Source organism: Cyprinodon variegatus, unplaced genomic scaffold (assembly GCF_000732505.1).
Source record: "Cyprinodon variegatus isolate N-32 unplaced genomic scaffold, C_variegatus-1.0 Scaffold502, whole genome shotgun sequence".
Lineage (NCBI taxonomy): Eukaryota > Metazoa > Chordata > Actinopteri > Cyprinodontiformes > Cyprinodontidae > Cyprinodon > Cyprinodon variegatus.
This window is the reverse complement of record NW_015150955.1, coordinates 326,959-346,460: the sequence shown is the minus strand read 5'-3', so window position 1 is coordinate 346,460 and position 19,502 is coordinate 326,959. Positions and strand designations below refer to the sequence as shown.

Genomic DNA, 19,502 nt, shown 5'->3' with positions numbered 1-19,502 from the left:
GGTTTGGGTTTGGGCCTTATTTTTCCCCACGATATTTAGAGATCTCCCCATATACCAAATTTTGAATTTCTGTGACTTATGGGTTTCCCCATCTCTCCTTAGGGGACGCTGTTGTGGCATTTGGTCACGCTCATTTCTGATTTCATTAAAATATTTACATTTTACATGGGGGACAATTTGTGAGTTTTTGAATATGCTATAGTGGCACCAAATTAGCCTTTTATTGGGGAAAAAAACAAACATTCGAATTACAATAGGCCTTTGCAGCTCTTCGCTGCTCGGGCCTAATAAATTATTGGGGTTTTTTGCCTTTTCTGCTTTGTACGTTTTTTCATAAATAAAACAAAAACATACAATTGGCTAATTCTGTTATAAACTGTTTTGTTTTTAAAATTCTGCAGTTATTTAAGAGTCAATGCTAATTTCTGTGTAAAAAAAGAAGACTTAAAAAGGTTTTTAGACATTTTTATTTCACAGCTTCTGCTACATTTTAATGTAATAAAATGAAACTATATATGCAGACTAAAGAACAAGGTGAAGTCAATGACTAACAAACTTGTTTTTCCCACTTAAAGATAAAATACCTGTGTCACTTCTTTCCATTCAAGCTATCAGAAAACCATAAGAGAGACTGCTTTGCCAAAATGTTGACCTTGAGCTCATGTATGCCTGATCAAAGATCTGAGACTCTAATTTGAGAAAGAATGCCCTCAATCATTCAGTTCTGCATCTCTTACTCTCCAACTTTGTAAGCTTTCTAATAATTTTTTCTTAAAAAAAAGTCTAATAAATAGAGATGGTCAATAATTGTATCATTTTATTTGTATTAATTTTATTTTCCCAGTACAACCAAACCTAACAGCACCCTTTGCAAAGGATGGAATTGCCTGATTGAGCACCTTATTCAGAATACTGTTGCTCAATCTTTGGTAAATATTGTTGGAACCTATATTGTCATTTTTATGGTTGGGGCAAAACGCTGTTTTCCTGTTTCTAAAAGAACTGTGACTTAAAGCTGAAAGGTATGGCAGGATTTTACCTTTATATAACCTCTCCCTGAGGGCAGGAAGGCATGTAATACTGGTCTCTTTCTATATTGTTTCACTTTAAAACAACCACTGATTGCTAGCAGGGTCCATCAAAAAAAAAAAAAAAAGAAGTTACATAATAACTTAAGTTAAAACATGTCAACCTTTCTGTCTGTTATGTAACTAAATGCTTACAAACAGGTTCCCCCTTTTGAGATTTTGGAGACATGCCATTCATTTGGGTCATAGCTCTGAAAAATGAGTAGTTGCAGAAGGAGCAAGAATGAGCCTTGTCTTAGGGGACAGTTTACATGCTGGCATTCCCTTAAAGTTGTTAATGGAAATTTGTAAATTATATTGATGGCTCTACCTTACAAGCAACCCCAGCTAGAAATATTTCTGACTTTAAACTTTATGTGTTTTAGTTTTTGGTGGCTAGTGTGTCAAAACTGTATTAATTAATAAAAATGCATCAAAGAAAAAATGAATATAACATAAAAATGTTGGCTCAAAGACAAGAGCTTGCATAAGGAAGGTGTTAAACATTGCACCATTGAGATGGAATTAGGAAATACATTTCACTGTGACATTCACCTGTTGCTTCCTTCTAAAGGCAGCAACCCAATACACTGCAGGTATGGAATCCAACACCCAGGAAATAAAACATTTTAAGGTATGAGATCTTTTAGTTTAAAACTTCTTGAAGACCAATAGTAGATGGAACAGATTGTCACAGAAAGTTTCTCTGGTCAGTGCCTCAGTCCCTGCAAAGGCTTGGATCCCTGCAGACGGCGGACGGTCACTTTCACCTGAAATCAGATTCTCTTGTCAGAGTGAGTACAACAGTGCATTGAAATCCTGATCAAATTTCTGTATTTCTGTCGGAAGCAATGACTGTACCTCCTTCTTTAGCGACTTGCTGACAAACATGTTAAAGTCCTCCACACTGCTGGTGTGAAGGTCGTTTATTGCCAGGACTTGGTCCCCCTTGTGGAAGAGGCACACGGACTGTGGCTGTCCTGCCCAGTCAGACACACTGTTGCATACATAAACAATAGTCCAATTCACGGATGGTTTTCAACTTTCTGCGATTTCTGGATTAAACAATTAATGCTTCAGTTCTGTCGCTCTTTTATCATATTGCACAATTTAAATTTAAAAAGAGTTTAAGTCCCCTAGGCCACAAGGTGTTTGAAAAATAGTTCAGATATGAAGTTACTCTACCAGTGATGGCATAGATTTTAAACAGGAATTCTAAAAAACTGATTAAGAAAAACCATTCATTCTGATTTTACTTTAAGAGAGACATAAAATGACAAATTAAGGTTATTTCTTTCTCAAACATTTTCAGAACCATAATTAAGATTTCCTCAAAGATGTAATGCAGCTATTTGCACACTGTGTATACAAAATGACAATAAAAGTTGTTTAAGTCTAAATATAGATTGGTGACCCATTACAAGGTTTGCCATTATAGAGGTACAACACTAGTTGTCTGACACAAAGCCTCAAATGAATAACGGACATAGAAACAATAAATGGCTAACATAAAAAAAAAGCAGACACAGCAAACTTTTTAATGTTTTAAAATTAGCATGTGCTAGCAATACTATTAGCTGCAATGCCCATGAACTGAGAGAAATCCAGGTAACACTGGTAAAGAGTTTTTCTGTAAACATACAAGCTTAGTTAACACAGCTAGCTCATACAGGAAGGGAGAAATGTTATAACTTGGTACAATAAGATTTGTTTTAACACTTTGGACATCTAGAAATTCACTTAATTTCTAGGAAGTGATTATTTGAATCCTTTAAATTAGTTTTATTGTATTTCTAGGATCTTCAAATACAGTTTGTACTGAAAGACAGACAAATATAATTTAGGCTCATTGCCTACTTTTTGAACTTCTAATTTTATTTTTTCTGTAACAGGATGAGAATAAAGGCATTTTTTTGCTACAAAACTGTTTAAGATTAAGATTAAACAGATCAGTCTCATCCTCTACACTCTGTTCTTTGTATGCAAACTAGCATCAGTGCCACAGGAGTAACTGGAAGAGGAAGTTATATATATATATATATATATATATATATATATATATATATATATATATATATATATATATATATATATATATATATAAAAAATCCCTATGCTATATTGCAGTTTCTGTCATGTGCAGAATTGGCTACAAACGCTCTTAGCACTGCAGCAAATCCAACAACTGAAGGAAGTTAGAACAGAAGTAAATGTACTTTATTGTTTCTCTAATTGCATACTTGCTAGTGTAGACCTGCAACACAATTAGCTATATAGTCAAAGATCTAAGATTTTGTTTCGAATTGTTTACTGTTTTTTTAGCAAAAGGCAGCTGTTCTATTAATAAACTTTTGAAGTGGGACAGTAAAACATTATTAATATTGGTACTATGGGGACATGGGTTAGATATTGCCATTTAATGGTTGCCTTATGCAACCATTTTTGATTAAGGCAAACATTAAATAGCATATAAGATTAATATGCTGTAAAAAGAAGGTATTTTTAGTCAAATTTATAGAATGCTGTTAAAAAAATGTTTTTGCTGCATATACATACTAAAGAACAGTGGTATTTAATACATGCTCTGGGTTTTATAACATAGAAATTAGATGTATTATTCTCTAAATTATTTTTGTTTTTTTTTTTTTTACAAGACTGTAATCTTCACCTGCACTCCTGATTGTTACTATTGTAACAACTGTTTACATGCATCTTGCACTACTCAACTTGACTGAACATTGATTTGCACTGCTGACTGTTTATTCACTGTTTATACTTTAACTGTAATATGCAATTACCTTCCACTGCACTTTAATTTAGATAGCTTCTGTCCAAACTTTATTTATTCATTTTATAGTTAATCCATCTGTATATTATGCTATTGTACATAACTGTAAAAACCCTTTTTATAGTAATATCCACCTGTATATTATATTTGGTACATATCCAGCTGTAAATTTAGTTCATAACACCAGTTATCTATAAATTATATTCATCTATTAGTAAGATTCTGTTTATAATGGTATTCATCTCTACATTTATTCAGTAGAAACCCATGTCCTGTATGTATGGAACCATTATTTATCCTGCACTTGCTGCTATTGCACTTCTGGTTAGACCTAAACTGCATTTCGTTGCCTTCTACCTGTACCTGTGTAATGACAATAAAGTTGAATTTAATCTAATGTAATCTAAATGGTGTATTTTAAACTAATAAATCTGAACTATTTATCCCATTAAGTAGGTGCTAATCCCTGCATAATTCCATCATCTAGCAGTGTCTACACCACTCTTAAGACAATCCAGACTGTTTTCATGTGTTATTCCAAGATGGTGGAATGACCTAACAATTGCTACAAGAATAGCAGCATCCCTTTCTATCTTCAGGAAACTCCTAAAGACCCACTTCTTGAAAGAGCATCTCCTATCCTAACTCTTAGTCATGGCTCTGTACCCCTCTACTAATCTTTCTCTTCTTTCCTAAATCTCTTTTCTGTCACCACTGATTTTCCTCTAGAGAGCTTATGGTCCTATTGATGATAACTGTAACATTGTGTCTACTTTATAAGTCGCTTTGGATAAAAGCGTCTGCTAAATGCATAAACATAAACATAGGAACAAACTAGTGCAGTATGTATGAATGAAAGTACCAGGGAGGTCATGTAGGAGTTATGCTTGATTAAGGAGCTTTTTTTCCCACAGTGAAAGGAAGCAAATAAAGACAAACAGCATTGTGACTAGCTTTTCCTTGTTTGTTCTATGCTCTCACACAATGAGTATCTGTGAATATAGTGCTTAAAGGGTGAGGTGAGGCTGCAACAAGTTCACTACAGGTTTATGTTTAAATGAGTGTTAATACATGTGGAAACACTTTCCTTGACTTGTTTCTCTACTTCTCCTCGAGATATAGGGGCATGTTGTATATCTCTAATAAAGCAGCCTAAGAAAATCGAATATTGTGATGCTTTAATATAATTTGATAAACATACCTTGGCTTCCCCTCTGAGTCTGTGAGTGTGAGGTAGTTTTTCAAATCTGAACGCTTCACCATGAACTCTATCTCCTCTTGGGTGCGGCACTCAGGGCTTGAAACCAAAATAAAAGGGATTATTAATATCTTTATTCTTGTACTTAGCTATTTCAAACACAATTAGAAAGAATATGGAACACATAATGTTTTTGTTCAGCAAACTGCATTTCATGTAATTGCAAAAAACAGGTGTGAGATGGTACTTTAGAAAATATTTTTTTTTATTGTCACACTACTACCACAAACACCATTGTATTTAACTGCTCAGCCTCCGGATATTTCAGCCTCTGCAAGCTTTTCTGGCCCAATAAACTTAGCATCACAAATGTGTGCCTGTTGTTCTCAGGCGGATTTACAGGTATAATGTTTATCCTTTTTGAAGCAAAATGGATTCTTTTTTTTTTTTACCTGAACTTGGTTATCCTATATAACTAAGAAATTCTAACAAAAATGAGCTTCGATCTAAAGCAATGTAAATGAAACTCTAGCTGTGTGTTATATCTTCACGCCATTCTGAAGTGTTGCACTGCCACAAATGGATTATTTGTACACAAAAAAACAAACAACAAAAAAAATCTAATCCATCCCCAAAGAATGATGCTGCCATCACTGTGTTTTAGGGAAATGTGTGAGTATTGAGCTCAAAGGGATTCAGTGTGTAAGTTTTCTTTGATGCAGTTAGGCCGATAATAAGCATCAATAATAATCAACTCAATGTACTCTCTGTGGAAAAGGTCTGGTTGATGTTTTCAGTGATTATCTGTGTATGTGTGTCTTTAATTGTTTTGAAAGAAACTTAATGCTTGATGTAACAGTTGTATAATTTTTCATTGCACCATGGTAAATACCAAGAACCCTCTAGAAACCACTCCAACTTGTTTAACAACATCCAAGCATTTTTCCAGGTCAAGTTCATCTCAATGAGTCACCAAAATGTCGTAAAAGCTTTTGTTATTTGTTTACAGTGACGATGATGCAGTTACATCAGCGGCTGTTCTTTTTTTTGCAACCAGACAGGGAGTGCCAAAGTGGGGGTTTCCAGATATTTCCTGGAGCTCTTTTCAATCACTCTACAAGTCAAACTCAACATAACCTAAAAACTGGATCATTTAGTTTGTCATATTTTATATCTAAACAGGATTCCCATCATATAAGAATATTTTAGTATTGTTACCTCTCAGAGAGGTATTGCTTTTCCAGCCCATTTGTCTCTGGTGTGTCAACAGGAGAACTGGCACTGCTGGAGCTGTTGCTGAAATCTGAAGATTGATTTTTGTCATCGCTGTGAAAACAACAACCCAAGAGCAGCACAAGAGGTTATACCATCAGACCCTGGGACATTTTTTAGCTGCCTGCAATGGATAGTCTTTGGTGATTTCTCACAAAAATACAGTAAGACAGTTTTCAGAGATAAAAGAAAGCACCATTTGTCTAAAGGCAAAAAGGCAATTTTTGACAGGCCTGATTTTTGTTGTAAATAATGAAAACATCCATCTATACATATTTTCTCCCGCTTAGTCCTTGTCATGGTCACCGTAGGGCTGGTGCCTATCTCCAGCACTCAATGGGGGAGAGGAGGGGTACACCCTATACAGGTCGCCAGTCCATTGCAGGCAAACACAGAGACAAACAGGACTAACAAGCATTTATGCACAGACTCACAGCTAAGGAGATTGTAGAGAAGCTAATTAACCTAACAGTCATGTTTTTGGACTGTAGGAGGAAGTCCAAGTACCTGGAGAGAACCCATGCATGCTGAGGGAGAACATGCAAACTCAAATCAAACCTAGAACCATCTTGCTGCAAACAAGGACGGTAGGAGGTCTGCTCAGTTCTTGTTATACTCTTACATTAATGATCTCTGACTTGCATATGCCTAAAGTTTCTAAAGAAAATAACCTGGTAAGCAAAATAAGCTTTGATTGAATTGAAAATATATATACATATATAAAATGACAATAAAAGTTGTCTAAGTCTAAGTAAGTCTAAGTAAAAATATTAAGAAATATTACAAATAAACAGAGGTGTCAAGTAACGAAGTACAAATACTTTGTTACTGTACTTAAGTACACTTTTTAGGTATCTTTACTTTACTCCATTACTAATTTTCCTTCCTTATTCTGACTTCTACTCATTACATTTTCACACAAGTATCTGTACATTCTATTCCTTAAATTTTTAAAACAAACGTTACTCGTTACTCTTGGCTTCGGTTTAATGTTTATAAATATTTATTTCACGTCATGCATCCAATGCAGATTATTGGCGCCATCCACATCTAGTGAAAACTAGTGTAATTGGATGAGTCGTATAACGCAAACACTCATTGGTTAGATAAAGGAAATCATCAGAAGCAAGCAGGTGTTCTTCAAACTGTAAACGTGAATTGTTTATGCCATGCTACGATGTCGGATTCAGAAAAAGATGTTGAAATGTCTGAAAGGTCGGAAACAGGCCAGAGCGTATCGGGAGATGGAGACCAACAAGACCTCCCCCATCCTTGGCCCTATCTCAAAGAATTTTTCGAAATAGTTGCAAAATTGAGCTTTTAATTCATATGGTGGCATCTGGTTGTTTTTTTTTCTTTAAGGTTACTTTATACTTTCATACTTTAAGTAGTTTTTGGAGCACATACTTTTTCACTTTTACTTGAGTAAAGAGGTCAAGTTGATACTTCAACTTTTACCAGAGTGTTTTTAAACTACAGTACCTATACTTCTAATTAAGTAACAAATGTGTGTATTTTTGACACCACTGCAAATAAACTATAAACTAATCTGACCAATAGTAATTAAAACTGGTCTTGAGAGTTATTGCCTACTGTGGCATAAACGAATGTCCTGTGTTGCTTTAACTTGCAGAAAAAAAACGACCCTCCACCAATCTGTAAAATAACCATCAATAAACACGGAATCACCTCATAATATGAAATAAAATGCAAACTAGATTAAAGAGAAAAAATGTGTTATAATATGTAAATATAATGTAAAACATATTATAAATGAAAATTAGGAGATAAAGAAACAGCAAGAAGAAAAGAAGGAACCAATTGCAAACGGTTTGAAACAGCTTTGTGTGTGACAATACAAACCAAATGAAGATCTTTTTTTTTAAAGAGTTTATAGGAACAGCAAGGGATCAAGAAATAATGTCCAACCTGCTGCCAAGTCACAGGCACATTTTAATTAACAGATAATGCCAAATTTAGATGAGGATGTTTTTTTCTCTCTTTAATTAGCCAAAAAGACTTTTGCCACAGTTGGCTTGAAATCACAGAGAAATTAATAATTATTACACAGTTTGATAGTGGAGGAAATTCACTGAAGCAAACAGCAGCAGACAAGTAGCAGATAATGGCACAGAGGAATTTTAAGAGGCAAGAACAGTTTTGTCTCTGTGGGGCACTGATGAATACTTGTCTGAACAGGAAGGTCAAAGTGGTCTTCATAAACTCTGCTGTCCTCCTGACTGAAAATCAGTTTGAAAAAAAAAAAAACATTTCTCAAGGAAACTAGTCCAAACAAGGATATATCTGCTGCAGACCGGTTGAAAATTAAAACCTTGCATAAACCTGCAAAACCGGATTCCCTGAGGTTGGGAATATTTGCAGCACTTTAAACCCTACATTGCAAAGCAGTTTCCTCCATTTTCTTCTAAAAAAGCTTTACATATATATATACAGGCTACACAGACCTGCCTTTTCAGCCCTATCTAGAATGCAAGATGCTCAGATAAGGTTTTTTTTTTATATTGCAGGACACATCAATTAGATTTTCTGCACATATGAAAAAGGTGAAATCTGATCAAATGTTTTTCTGCAAAAGACAAACCTACTCTGATGACACCGAATAAGGAAAAGCTCTTACAGGACATTTGTACAGGAAGAGGAGCATTAATTATCGCCTTACTGACAACATTGCTACGGTCAAACATGGTGATTCAGATTTCAGGAATTCATTTTTTCTGGAGGGGCAAGGATGAGATCAAAAGATGTACCTGAACGGAGGGATTTAAGTTGATAAGAGCAGGAGTCATTTTTCAGAGAAGAGGCGTGTTATGCTTGGCTGATCTGACTTTACCGTAAATATACTCTAAAATAAGCCAACAAAGCGCCTCTGCTGTATTGTTGTTGAGAATAATTCTCAAGAAGGAAATGAAAATTTCTGCATTCTTAAAAACAAATCTAAGAACCTTGATGCTACCTATGTATAAAACTTTTATAATATAGCGTATTGCAAATGAGTTTTCTCCAGTTTTATCGTTTCACAACTATAACTTTTTATACCTTTTACAGGTATTTTATGTAACCAGCAATATGAGATCAGATATAAGTACACAAACTGTATTTCACTGTGTTATATTTGGCTTCTTTTAGTCCATACTTTGTTGAACCACATTTCACTGCATTTGGAGCTTATTATGAATATCTAGAGACTGAAATTGCTGTCTATTCCCTGTTATGTAAAGCTCAAGATCAGTCAAAATGGATATAAAGCGTCTTTTAATGTTTCCTGCTCATGACTCTCAGTTGGATTGTGGTCCTGACTTTGAATGAGCCGTTCTAACATGCACAGCTTTAATCTAAACCGTTCCATTGTAAAGCTGGCCGTCTTTCACACACACAGTCTTTTGCAAAAAGGTAAAAAAGATATGACCCTTCCATTCTGGCAACCAGAACTCCTCATAGCTTTGAATGAACATAGAGTTGCAGCCTAACTAACAAAAATGTCAACAGTTTCTAAAATCTCTCTAGCTCCTCCAGAGTCACCATTGCCTTTGTAGTTTCTTCTATCACTAAGTCTCTATGATTAGGTGAATTGCCATGTGTCAGCAGGCTCCCAGTTCTGGTATACTTTCTACACTTTTATGATAAATTATGATGTGCCACATGATGTGCTAAAAGCCCAGATTATTCAAAGATCTGGATGTAGTTATACAAGCTAATCCTGCTATAAACCTCCCAACTAGTGATCTGACTTTTTCTGAAGGTGTTTGTTGACCTGATGAAGGCTTTTCCTTCAGTGTCACAAACATGCTCTCCTTTGTGTTTGTCTACCACTTAGGATTCCTATGAAATGCATTGAGGTTGGTTGTTGCTATACATCAAAATCTGAGGAGCACACCTGCTTTTGTTCATGTTTATAAGCTTCTTCAAACAAGTGTTAATGTTGACAGGAAAGTGTTTGCTCCAATGCATAGAATAGCTAAGCATGCAGTGATTCCAAGATGGTTATCAAAACTAAGCTTACAAGAAACACAGGTGTTCTCGGCTCTTCTGTAACCTGTGAAGAAAATCCACAGTGCAAAGAGTCACAGTAAACCAGAGATCATGAGGATTACCTATAACCTGCTCGACAAGCTCTAAAGTATTGCCTCTCCAAGATTGCTCAAAGGACGTACAATTTTGCGGTGTAAAAATAGGTGATAAAAAAAACACATACAGCAGCGTCACTTTGAGACGTACCCGTCTTCAGAGAGGGCGTCCTCTGATATCAGAAAAGATGATCTCTGTGCTTTGAATTTTTCATAGACAGCAGAGATGGACCTCATCAGGGTGCCATTGGTAACCATTTCAACTTCTCGGTCGCTGAAAGCCACATTTTAAGCCGTTGCACAACAGCAGGAAAAAAAAGAAGCAAGTTTTTCTGCATAATCATAGTGTAAAAAAAGAGAAAGGACTCACTCTGCTCGAGGTTCTTTAGTGCATTCAAATGCTATCATCGGTTCATATCTTAAAGAAACATATTTTGAAAATGTTAGCCTCTGAATTGTGTCGATTTTGTTTAAATTAAAGCATTAGCAGGCACTCACATTGAATCCGTGCTCCTTGGCCGCATCACCCCACTCCTAATCTATTACATACATAGACATAAATCTATTATGAACCAGCTAATGGTCTTTATGCATACATGTACAGAGAGTTTACATTCATTTGCAATGGGCATAACATACTGTTTACAGACGAATTGGAGCAGATCTGTTTTCAAAGAGGCATGAATATACAAAAACCTCCGTTATTTCTTTTTAAAAACAAGAAGTAAACATATTAGTTTGAAATTATTAAGGAAGCTCTCTAGTTTACAAATGTACATGTGAGCAACAACTGAAATTTGGAAATGCAGCATGTCCCTGGGCTAGGTGGTTTCCTAACTTGCAGATGGCTTCTACCCAAATTCAAAAGGTTTATTTTCTAACAGGTTTGAGGTCAGAATCTAACCGAAACCGAATATGCTTTAGCTATCTGACTCATAACTGTCTTGCTTTTGGCACAACTTCACTGGCTCCAAGAGGCAATTAGATAGTCACGAAAACTGATGAAATAAGGACACCAACAGCAACTGAAGTGCGAGGAAATAACTTCATTTGCTGATCAGCTTGCTTTGGTTTGTTGCCCTCAAAAAGAGCCAATAAAGGCCGCAAGCTGAAATGCATCATTAGGCAAATAAAGTTGTTTCCTATTTTTTTAGGCATTGCTGGAATTAAGATGTTCAGGAATAACATGAAAGCCACCATGGTTTGAACCTGCCATAAATTGGGAAACAGGTTTCATGATACTATAAGAAACTGGGAATAGCTCCCTGGAAAATGTGATCAGAATATACTAATACATATTTTTTTTAAAGTTACAGAGAAAAAAAAAAGACTAACCAACATCGAACATGGTAGAGGAAGCAGAATTGTGCTACATGCAATTGGTTCTAGTTCATTGCACACAGCGGAATAAAATTAAAAATGAAGAAACACCTTCAGATTCTTTAAGTTGATATCACCAACAGCTGGCCAATTAAAACATAGAACAAACTGGGTGCTGCAGCTTGATTAACGACAACCGGTTTCCGAGCTAATAAGGCAGGATAATAATAATTCTGTTAAATAATCCCTTTTTTCGTAACCCCTTTAAATCAAACACAACTCAATGTTCTACTGCATTTTGCACCATATATATATATATATATATATATATATATATATATATATATTTTGCACTGCAGTGAACCTTTCCATATCAATGCCTTTTGCACCATGACTTTAAACTGGTTTTCATTTTCTCCTAAACTGTCTACATTCTTGATCACTGCTTCACTTTATAATAGGTAATGTTAATTTCACTGGTGAAAGCTGTCAAATTTTCTTTTTGCATACACACTGTGTATACAAAAATCTAATAAAGTTTATCTACATCTCCAAGTCTAATACTGATCACAGCTGAGTCCAGATCAGAAAATAGCAGATATAATTGATTCTGGGTAAAAGAATAATGCAAGAAGCCTGCTGATGGGCAAAAAACACAAGATTAAAGTACAACCCTAAAAGATATAGGACTCATATTGGTGTTGTTTATAGCTGAGCACCGGATAACGAAAATCTAAGAAATGAACGACATTTATATGAATTATGACTGAGCAAACTTCTCACGGGGACCATAAATGGCTGTTTTGGCATCTTTTTGAATTAAAAGAAAAAAAATAATAATAATGATTAATGAGACAGTTTAGAATTGTAATAAAACTCATATTCAACATAGTACCAACCTCTTTAAGTCGGTCACACCTGGGAATGTCGTAGAGTGACTCGATTGGATTGGATGGGAAAGACCATCTGTAATCTGGATCCTAGCAAACAATCAGAAAGCAGTACGATTGTTAATAATAAGCTTCCCAAACCAAAAGTCATTTTTTCCCACCATTTTCTAAGATGTACCAGTTCTGTGTTTCCCTCTGCAGCATTGGAGGACGGGTCAGAAAGGGACCTCATCTTCTGTGATGGCTGAAACACACAAAAAAACAAACACTTACAGTTGTACAAGTGTTTGCATGAGTTAAGGAGATAAGAAAAAAAAATAAGGATATACCTCAACTGTCAATTTGTTTTTGTCTTTCTTTGAATTGTCTTCTTTCTTTACAAAGGGTACCTGCAACCCAGAAAGTACATTATACAGTCTCACCAATATGAAATCACTTAGAGAAAGAGATTTCTGTCATGAAAACTGAATTATTCCATGTTTTCATACTGATTTAACCTGATCTGAGGTCTGCTAGTCACAGCTTGTCTTTTTGGTTTTAATGCATTGTGAATTGGAAATTTTAACCAGATATTATGCTCATCAGCTCCACAGAGGACCGAAGGAGCGCTGAAGATCAGCACCAGCCCCCTACGGCAGTGATGCCCACCTAGTGGTCCGTCAGTGCATTGCTAGGGGTACATTAAAATATTTTATTTCTTAGGTAGTAGAGTAAAATAGGACTGGGATCTGTTTTGTTTTGTGAGGACCCAATTGAAAAATTAAACAAGCTTTTATCAACAAAAAAGTACTTTTTTTCATGTTTTTACACACATTAAAACCAAGCAGAGGAACAGACTGGATGTAGAGAACAGCCCAGTATCAGATGATTTTCACACTGAGCTCATCAAAGCAGCTCATGTGTCTTGATGAAAACAAAGTAAAACTAATTAAGTCAGTCTGACTATAACTTTTGTTTAGTATTTTGTTCACAATTCATCAAGTTTATAAGTGATTATGGGAGAGTTACTCAGAGGAGCTCCAGATTTATAAATAAAGGTTTATAATATGATTTTATATGGCATTTATTTTGATTCCTTACTAACTTTCAGGCAGCATATTAATGTTGTTTTTAGTTTATATGGAAAGAATAAAATACCTTAGAATTAGACGTTCCACTTTTGGACAATCATCAATACTTTTGACAGAGAGCATTGCTCATGATAAGAAAAAATTCACAAAGGGGTACACAAGTCAAAAAAGATTGGGAAAACCTTCCCTAAAACAAAGAGAGGACTAGCAGATAGGTTGCTTCCTTGCACTGAACTGGTTGGTTTTTTGGCACCAAACTGTTTTTAGGTGTTTTTCACATTTGTTCATTTGGGTTGAGGAATTTAGGAATGGTAATTTCATAAGATTAATTTGTCTGTTGCTAAACCAGTTTCAAACTGCATTTGCAGCCTAAATGCATTTTTAGAATGGATGCGACAACTTTGAACAGTTTCTAATTCAAGCAGTTGGCTCTTGTGAACTAGAATGCCGCTTAGTTTTCCAGTTTCACCTCAATCACCAGCTCAAACAAAGTGCTCATCAAAGCTGGTTTTGGAATGGGGAAATAATGATTCATGCTAAAAAGCCAGAACTGTGCCAGCAAACCAGGTGAACATAACCAGTTCTAACAAAAGGAGTGGTGACATATCTCTCCAGAACTAGGCCGGAAAAAGCAGGTAACCATGAAACCAGTTTACTGTGGGGTATTTAACTAAACGTTTGTAGAAGTATATGTATGTTTTTGACCTTGTGTTGATTAGAATAAATTCACAATAAAGTCCCCCTTTTTGCAATGAACTCTTGTTTTATAAAAAAAAGTTCAAATTCCTAAAAGCCAAGGTAAGATGACATTTAATCTTGTTGATGCATGCTGCTCTTAATGTCCAAAGTTCATTCATATGACAGCGGCTGATATAGAGCATTTGTGGCGATAGAAGTGAAAGAGAGAAGAAAGGATAGTGTTTCATTTTTACACAAGACAAGTTGGATTTGGAATCTGTAAAATAAAGCTTTAAACCAAATCTTTTTTGTAGAGTTATGCATCTTATTTTGATTTATTTTAAACACATTTATGCTGTGACAAATTACCACGAGTACCATAAAAACCTCCATTGCTAAGAGGCTTTGCAGCTGATCTGGCTGCAAATGTTGGCTAAGCTCCTGGCTAACAAGCTCTAAGTAAAAATGCTCACCAGAGATCCCATAACATGAAGTTTGCATTTCTGATTAATTGGTAGTCTTACACAGGCTGGAGAAAACAGAGTTTTATTAACTGCTGACTTACCCTGTCATTATCAGTGTTGGATTTCTTTCTCTGGTGAAGAAGAGGGTTTGTAATTATCTAACAGATTAGGAAAGGAAAGGTATTTTTTTTTAAATTCCAGTGAAATTCAGACAGTTTGTTATTGCAAAAGTGTTTGGGGATTTAAGATTTTAAAAGATAAGATAAGATAGACTTTATTGATCTCAAAGTGAAGAAATTAATTTGTCCCATTGGCTCAATAGTCAAAAGAAGGTGCTAAAATGAGGAAAAGGAGCAGGGAGCAAACTGACTGAGGAAATAAAATAGCACCACAGTTTTGGGACAAAACCGCTGAAATATTTTTACCCTTTAAATATGTGCACATTGATCCAAAACTAGAAACATCATTGTTTTTTTTTTTGTGGGTTTATGGTTATATAACTAAAAGTAAAATTATATTTTTAAAGGGCTTTACAACTATAGAAAAGTATGGCTGGCATGTGTATTCAGCCTCCTTAACTCTGACAACCCTAAATAAAATAGAGCAAAAATACAATCTAACTGTGAGTAATCTTAGTATAGAACAACTTGTCTATGGAAATCTATTATAGAACATGAATAAAAAACAGCCTTACAAAAACTAAGGAACATGGCATATAAATATAAACCCTCTTGGCTGTCTGCTTAAACTGACAGTCAAGGGAAATGAGAAATTTAACAAAAAAAAAGCCTCTGGCGACTCTGGAGAAGCTGCAGAGGCTGACTGTTCACAGACAACCATCTATTTAGTGGAAAACTCACAAACTAGTGAGACTAAAACTGCAGATGAGAGAGAGAGAGACGGCGGTGAAAAACTCCTAAAGGGACACAGTCGATTTGTGGAAGGAGATGCATGAAGCTGCCAGAACTACACTCTATAACATTTGCAGCTCTGATTGCTGCTGAGAGGGGTTTGACTCAGAAAGCTTAAATACACATAAACAACATTTTTTCTGGTTTTTAACTTATAAAGCTGAAAAAGGAAAACCATAAATTAATTTTATTTTACTTTATGCAATTATGCATTACTTAATGTTTGTTTATCATATAAAATCCAATCATTATAAATATATTTAATTCTTCCCAGTATCTTCAGTAATTAGTCACCAAGTTGCTCATATTTTAACTGTTACCATAACATGCATTTTAAGAATCTCAAAGCTGTGTTTAAATATTTATCAGAAAAACATATAATCAACTCCAAATGCTTACGTCAACAGTTGGCTGCCCATTGCTGATTTCCTAAAGGAGTAAGATAAAGAAACAAGTAGGGTAAATGGCAGTGATCTTGTTTGTAACCAAAATTGGTCAAAATAAGAGAATTTAAAAAGCCTTATATGGAAAAATGGAAAAGCACTAAAAGCTTAATGCACCTCTGAACTGAGAAGTCTATGAGGCCGATTGTTCAGGGCGTCATACAGGGCTTTAAACCAACGTTCCACCTCCGTGCTGAAAGGGGGAAAAAAGCAGTTGTGAGACTCAACAAATTACATCTCGGACATTTTTATTTTAAATTCAATACCAGAAATCAAGTCCATAATGAAAAGGTTACACTTAGCAGAGATTTATTTAGTGGGAAAGCCATTATTGGATGATTTAAAGGGTAAGAGAGCACCATCATTTAGTTTGACCAAGGTCGATCTAGGAAAGTGATTGGTGATTCACGCATGAGGAAGTGTTTCATGGAAAAAAACCAAAAATGAAGCTAAGGGCTTTCACCTAAAAACTGATCAAACCACAATCTTTGCTGTGCCTCCATAGAATTCAAATTCAGGTAAAACAAGGAAATAGAAAACATCATTCACCTATACTAGTGCTTTTTCATGCATATACAGAAAAGGTTGTTGAATAAGTATAAATTGAGATTAATATATGCTATATTAGGAATGAAAGGAATGCATAAAAAGTATATCTTATGGAAATTTGAAAATAAATGCTTACTCACCTGGTGTCCCCAATAAGGAAGTAGTCCCGATTTCCTGCCCTGATGTAGAGCACACATGAGGGGGAGCATTTAAATGTCTTCTGGACCCATGGCCATTTCTGGTGATGCTGAGGGCTCTCATATAACAAGGAGATCCTGGCAGAGCAACAGAGTGTTATTCCAACCTCCCAAAACATTTTTAAAGGCACCAAATAAGCCTCAGATACATGCAAAAGCAGCTGTCTGATGCTGAACATACTGTGTCAGATCTATGTTTCCAAGTGGGGTCCCCTTGTCTTCTGCACTCCTGAAGTATCTAAACTGGTAGTCGTGCTCATTGGTTTTAAAAAGAACAAAGTAGCGTCTCTTCCACTGCAGTGGAGAAATAAAATATTTGATATTCAATAAAAAAGGCAAGCACAACCTGCACAAAAATCCAGTAAAAATGAGAAAAGGTCAGTCACCTCTGACTTAAGAAACTTGGGGGGAGGAGACTTAAACAGGTACCCAGACATGATTTCTGTTGCATCTGTAATTGGCTTGTAAAACACTGCACTCACTGCAAGATAAAACTATTGTTTAGAGGTGGAGTACTATTTTTTCATTATTATTATTATTATTATTGAAAATCTATTTAATTGAAAAGAAATTCATTTTAGAGGGTCAAAAAGAATTCAAGAAATTCATAATAATAATTATTATTGTACGAAAATTAAGCATTATTACAACTAGCAAAAAAAAAAGCAAAGTGAGAACACCTAAAAGGCAAATGACAACATTCAAACCAAAGCTGTCAATGTATTTATGGAGGTAAAAAAGAGGTACAGAAGGTCAATCAACGCTTTAAATATTTAAACCAATACATTTAAAAGATCAGGAAACACGATATTACCTGAATTCCTTTAGCCATTTTGATGATCCCAACCTAAATAAAAACAGCACAGCTTTCAGTGTCATTGCAAAACTTCATTAGTGAACGTATAAATTCATATTAATTTCCTTGGAGGAAACCAACAGAAGCAAGGATCACAACCAAAGTCCAAAGTATGGAGCCAATCAGGATAAAGAGTGTTTTTTCACACCATCATATAACCAAAACATTAAAATGATGTAAGATAGGTAAAATAAATGTTGTTAAGATCAGAAGCACCTTCAGATGTAGTACAAGCCTGCTGTTTAAAACAGGTATAAGACACAAGGAAATAATAGGAAACAAAGCACACTGTCCTTACCTGCACAGAGATGCTACTCAGAAAGGAATGAGCTGATAATGGGGCTGCCGGCTCTTTGTACCTGACAACCAGTGACTCGATCATCTGGAGAACTGGACTTTCAGGTTTTATGCTGCAGGCCTGTTTCAGAGGCAGTCTGGTTTTTTGTTTAGTTTTTTTTTTGAGACTGCAAAACTAAGAAGCTTTTATTTAGGCACAGGTTTCCTGTGGAAAATTACCCCTTAATTTCACAGTTCAGTTGTTCGTGGAGCGCATCATTAAAAGTAAGGATTCTCTCACACAAGCATGCATTGTCTTTTATCTTTTATTCCCACTGCTTCACTGATAGCTGGGATTAAGAGATGAAAAAGTTTTTAGCATACTTGCAAAATATTTACATTTTACACACATCCGTATAGATAATAGATTATCAGTAGATAATCTATTTTAGATGCATCTGCTGTCACTCAAAGTAACTTACCTTTAATTCCAAAACCAGTTAATGAGTTAATAGCTTAGTGATGTCAGAGCAGGAACTTGCTCATGAAACCCTCATATAAATTCTTTTATCATTATGAGGTAAAATGCAAAATGTTTTGTGTGGTGTAAAAAGAAAAACCGGGACATCAACCTAAACAGACTAACCCACAGTAATATGTGGAGATGGAAACATTATGTCTGAGGTTGCTTTTCATATAGCAGAGACGCCAACGGTGGTTAGAAAGCTGAGGTGTGTCTCTCTGTAGCACCTCAGTGTCAATGCTAGTTCCTAGTATTTGTATAAAATTCTACTTTGCAAAAACGTTTTTTCAGATTTTTTGAGTCTGATATTAACTGAGATTAGGATTTGCCTTCCAAAGGTAAAACTACATCATACATATAGCCAGTGCAAAGAAATTATTTTCTTAAAATCTTCTAAGGGTCTTTATCTACCTGCAGATGTTTTTGCAACAAATGAAGCTAAAGCGAAAATTTAATCTGGAAGGCTCTTATCAAACTTCACCTGGACCTCCTCCAACGTCCTTTTTCAGCTCCAGCTAATCAACACGCGACCACACCTCCAAGATCCCTTTCATTTTCCTTCTGGCCTAGCTTCTCTCTCCTGCACGCCAATGAACTTTGACCCACCTCCACCCGATCTCCTCCCTCAATCTCAGACTAGTCTCAGTCCCGCTCACTGTCTGATTTATTCCGGCACCAGTGTTCGGCCCCTGGGGGAACTCTGCGCTAATCATTTTACGAGGTTTCTCACCCAAGCGGATGTCAATTCTCAGCATCAAAGTCTTCAACCAGGGCCTGAGCGCCAAAGATCTTATCTCATTTATGTCAATAAAATATTTATAACTGCAGCTCTGGGTGAATCTCTCCAAGTTTAAATGATAGTGCACACTTTTCAGATTTTTGTTAAAATGAACCCACCAGACATATTTTGAAATA

General features: G+C 35.5%; 1 protein-coding gene across 1 annotated transcript; it reads right to left on the bottom strand.

Annotated features, from left to right (window-relative positions):
- Window positions 1-456: 456 nt before the first annotated feature.
- plekhs1 (pleckstrin homology domain containing S1) lies at window positions 457-19,300 on the bottom strand. The gene is made up of 16 exons (XM_015390499.1): window positions 19,194-19,300; window positions 17,747-17,754; window positions 17,319-17,413; window positions 17,114-17,226; window positions 16,876-17,010; window positions 16,304-16,379; window positions 16,143-16,172; window positions 14,892-14,963; window positions 12,799-12,864; window positions 12,649-12,710; window positions 10,781-10,828; window positions 10,562-10,684; window positions 6,272-6,379; window positions 5,057-5,152; window positions 1,929-2,064; window positions 457-1,837 (listed from the first exon to the last, which is right to left on the bottom strand). The coding sequence occupies exons 1-16, from the start codon at window positions 19,298-19,300 to the stop codon at window positions 1,778-1,780; spliced, it is 1,335 nt and encodes a 444-aa protein (XP_015245985.1). The 3' UTR covers window positions 457-1,777.
- Between the last annotated feature and the right edge of the window lie 202 nt (window positions 19,301-19,502).

Excerpts from the sequence above, each read along its gene's own strand:
- plekhs1 (XM_015390499.1), bottom strand. The coding sequence starts at position 19,300 with ATGATTAGCGCAGAGTTCCCCCAGGGGCCGAACACTGGTGCCGGAATA. Across the intron at positions 17,011-17,113 it reads GGAAACATAGATCTGACACA|GATCTCCTTGTTATATGAGA; the intron begins GTATGTTCAGCA and ends TTGCTCTGCCAG. Across the intron at positions 6,380-10,561 it reads GACGCCCTCTCTGAAGACGG|CGATGACAAAAATCAATCTT; the intron begins GTACGTCTCAAA and ends TTGTTTTCACAG.